The following is a 1,740-nucleotide window of genomic DNA, read 5'->3' as shown; positions in this document are numbered from 1 at the left end:
GGAAGAGAAGAGGAGGGGGGGAAAGTGTAAATGCCCCATACGAATTGCAAGGGAAGGAAGGAATCAGGAGACATGCAACAGAACCCCAGGCTTGAATCACATCTATCAATGGAAATAAAATGAGTTTGCCTGTAATTGCCTCCTTCCTACATGTACATCCAGCACATCCTTTGGTCTTTCTCACTCAAAGGCCCCTTAATCCTAGCTGACCCATTCCACCAAAGCTTGAGAAGACAATGAGGCTCCCCAGGACACACGGTTCCTACCAGCTTTCATGAAAATCTACATCTACACCAGCAGAGACACACAGACGGGTGCAGACCTGGAGACGGACACCAGCGAAGCTGCGACAGGGTATCTAGAGGCACTGGAGGTGGTCAGACAGACCATCAGAGTGTGGTACAAGACAGACAGGGGTATGGAGAAAACCAGGGGGTCCTTCCCTCCTCGCTACTCCTGCTGCTCACAGCCCAGCTCACATTCTTCCCCTTGCCTCTCTCAAAAGAAGTCATCCCCTCGTTTTCTCATCTTCTGGAGTGAAGGGCTTGGTTTGGTCCCACCTAAATCCCAGGGCAAGAAGCCACGCTCAGCCCAACTGCCAGCTCAGGCCAGACCAGGGGGCACGCCAAGGTGTTGGGCCCCCCAGCCCTATCGACATGGCGCCGCTTGCCCCCTCCACCCTCAAGGAAAGGCATCGCCTTCATTTGAGGGTGTGCAGAGCATAAGCCCATTTGCTGCCCCACCACCACCCTCTCCCCCAAAGTTGTTATCGGGTATCAGCCTTTCTGGCTGCTTGAGGACTAGAAGCTCACAAATTCTTTTTTTCTTTTTTTTTTTTGAAAGACAATTTGAAAATTTGAAAAAGCAATTTGAAAACAAACCAACCCCATTTGCACAGCAGCAATTTCTCATTGCGCAAACATTGCTTCTACGTTAAAACCGTACCCCTTTTTCTGTGGCAAAAATATTAAGGTTCTACTGTCCCAGGTTAAAAAAAGAATTAACAGAGTACTTAATCTGATGTTAACTTCAGAGCTGTCACCTGGAATCTTGGATTTTTAAAAATCTGTTTAATTAAGTGGCAGGATATTAGGGCTTGGGCCTAATCATGTCCTTTGGTTTCAACCTACAGATACTTTCGGTTATTCTTTGGATGCTGACCGTATACATGAAATGGTTTTAGTGTGTTTTTGTCATTGGAAAACACATTTTTAAAACACCTATTTACCATATAGCAGAGCAGTTGCTGGTCTTTTGCATTCTTTTAATCCTTGTGCAAGTTAAAATTACTAAAGACACCTACTCAAAATAAACATTAGCGATTCACTAAGGAAGTGATCCACTGGATTTCCTTTTTCAAGATGTTTTATCTTTTTTGAGTGGCGTTGCCCCATGCTATGCTCATTTTATCAGTTACTGCTTTAGAAGACTTAACACAACAAAGATTTTTTTTCCACGTTTTGGATATTCGCAGAGTTGAATTTTTCCTGTTGGGCTTTGGGCTGCTCAGAACAAGACGGGGTTGGACCAGAGGAGCTCCAGGGCTCTTCCAACCTAAGTTACTCCATGATTTTTTTTTTTTTTTAAATAATTTTGGAAACCTAATTTTTGGTTCCCTGCTGCCTTCATGGACACACCTAAGCCACAAATTGCAGTTCCAATGACATATCATTCATCCAAGGCCTGAGAGGGAGCAAAGAAATGGTTTGCTCGCTCCACAAACAAGCACAGGAAAGCCAA

General features: G+C 44.8%; 1 protein-coding gene across 1 annotated transcript in view; it reads left to right on the top strand.

Annotated features, from left to right (window-relative positions):
- The first annotated feature begins 274 nt into the window (after positions 1-274).
- The window catches only part of PCBD1 (pterin-4 alpha-carbinolamine dehydratase 1), a 65,378-nt gene continuing 63,912 nt past the window's right edge, over positions 275-1,740 (top strand). The window contains exon 1 of the mRNA XM_009634811.1: positions 275-416. Within this exon, the coding sequence (XP_009633106.1) occupies positions 275-416 (142 nt within the window). The remainder of the gene's footprint in view (positions 417-1,740) is intronic.

This window comes from Egretta garzetta, unplaced genomic scaffold (genome assembly GCF_000687185.1).
Source record: "Egretta garzetta isolate BGI_Z169 unplaced genomic scaffold, ASM68718v1 scaffold93, whole genome shotgun sequence".
In the NCBI taxonomy this organism is placed as follows: Eukaryota; Metazoa; Chordata; class Aves; order Pelecaniformes; family Ardeidae; genus Egretta; species Egretta garzetta.
This window is presented reverse-complemented; position numbering and strand designations above follow the sequence as displayed.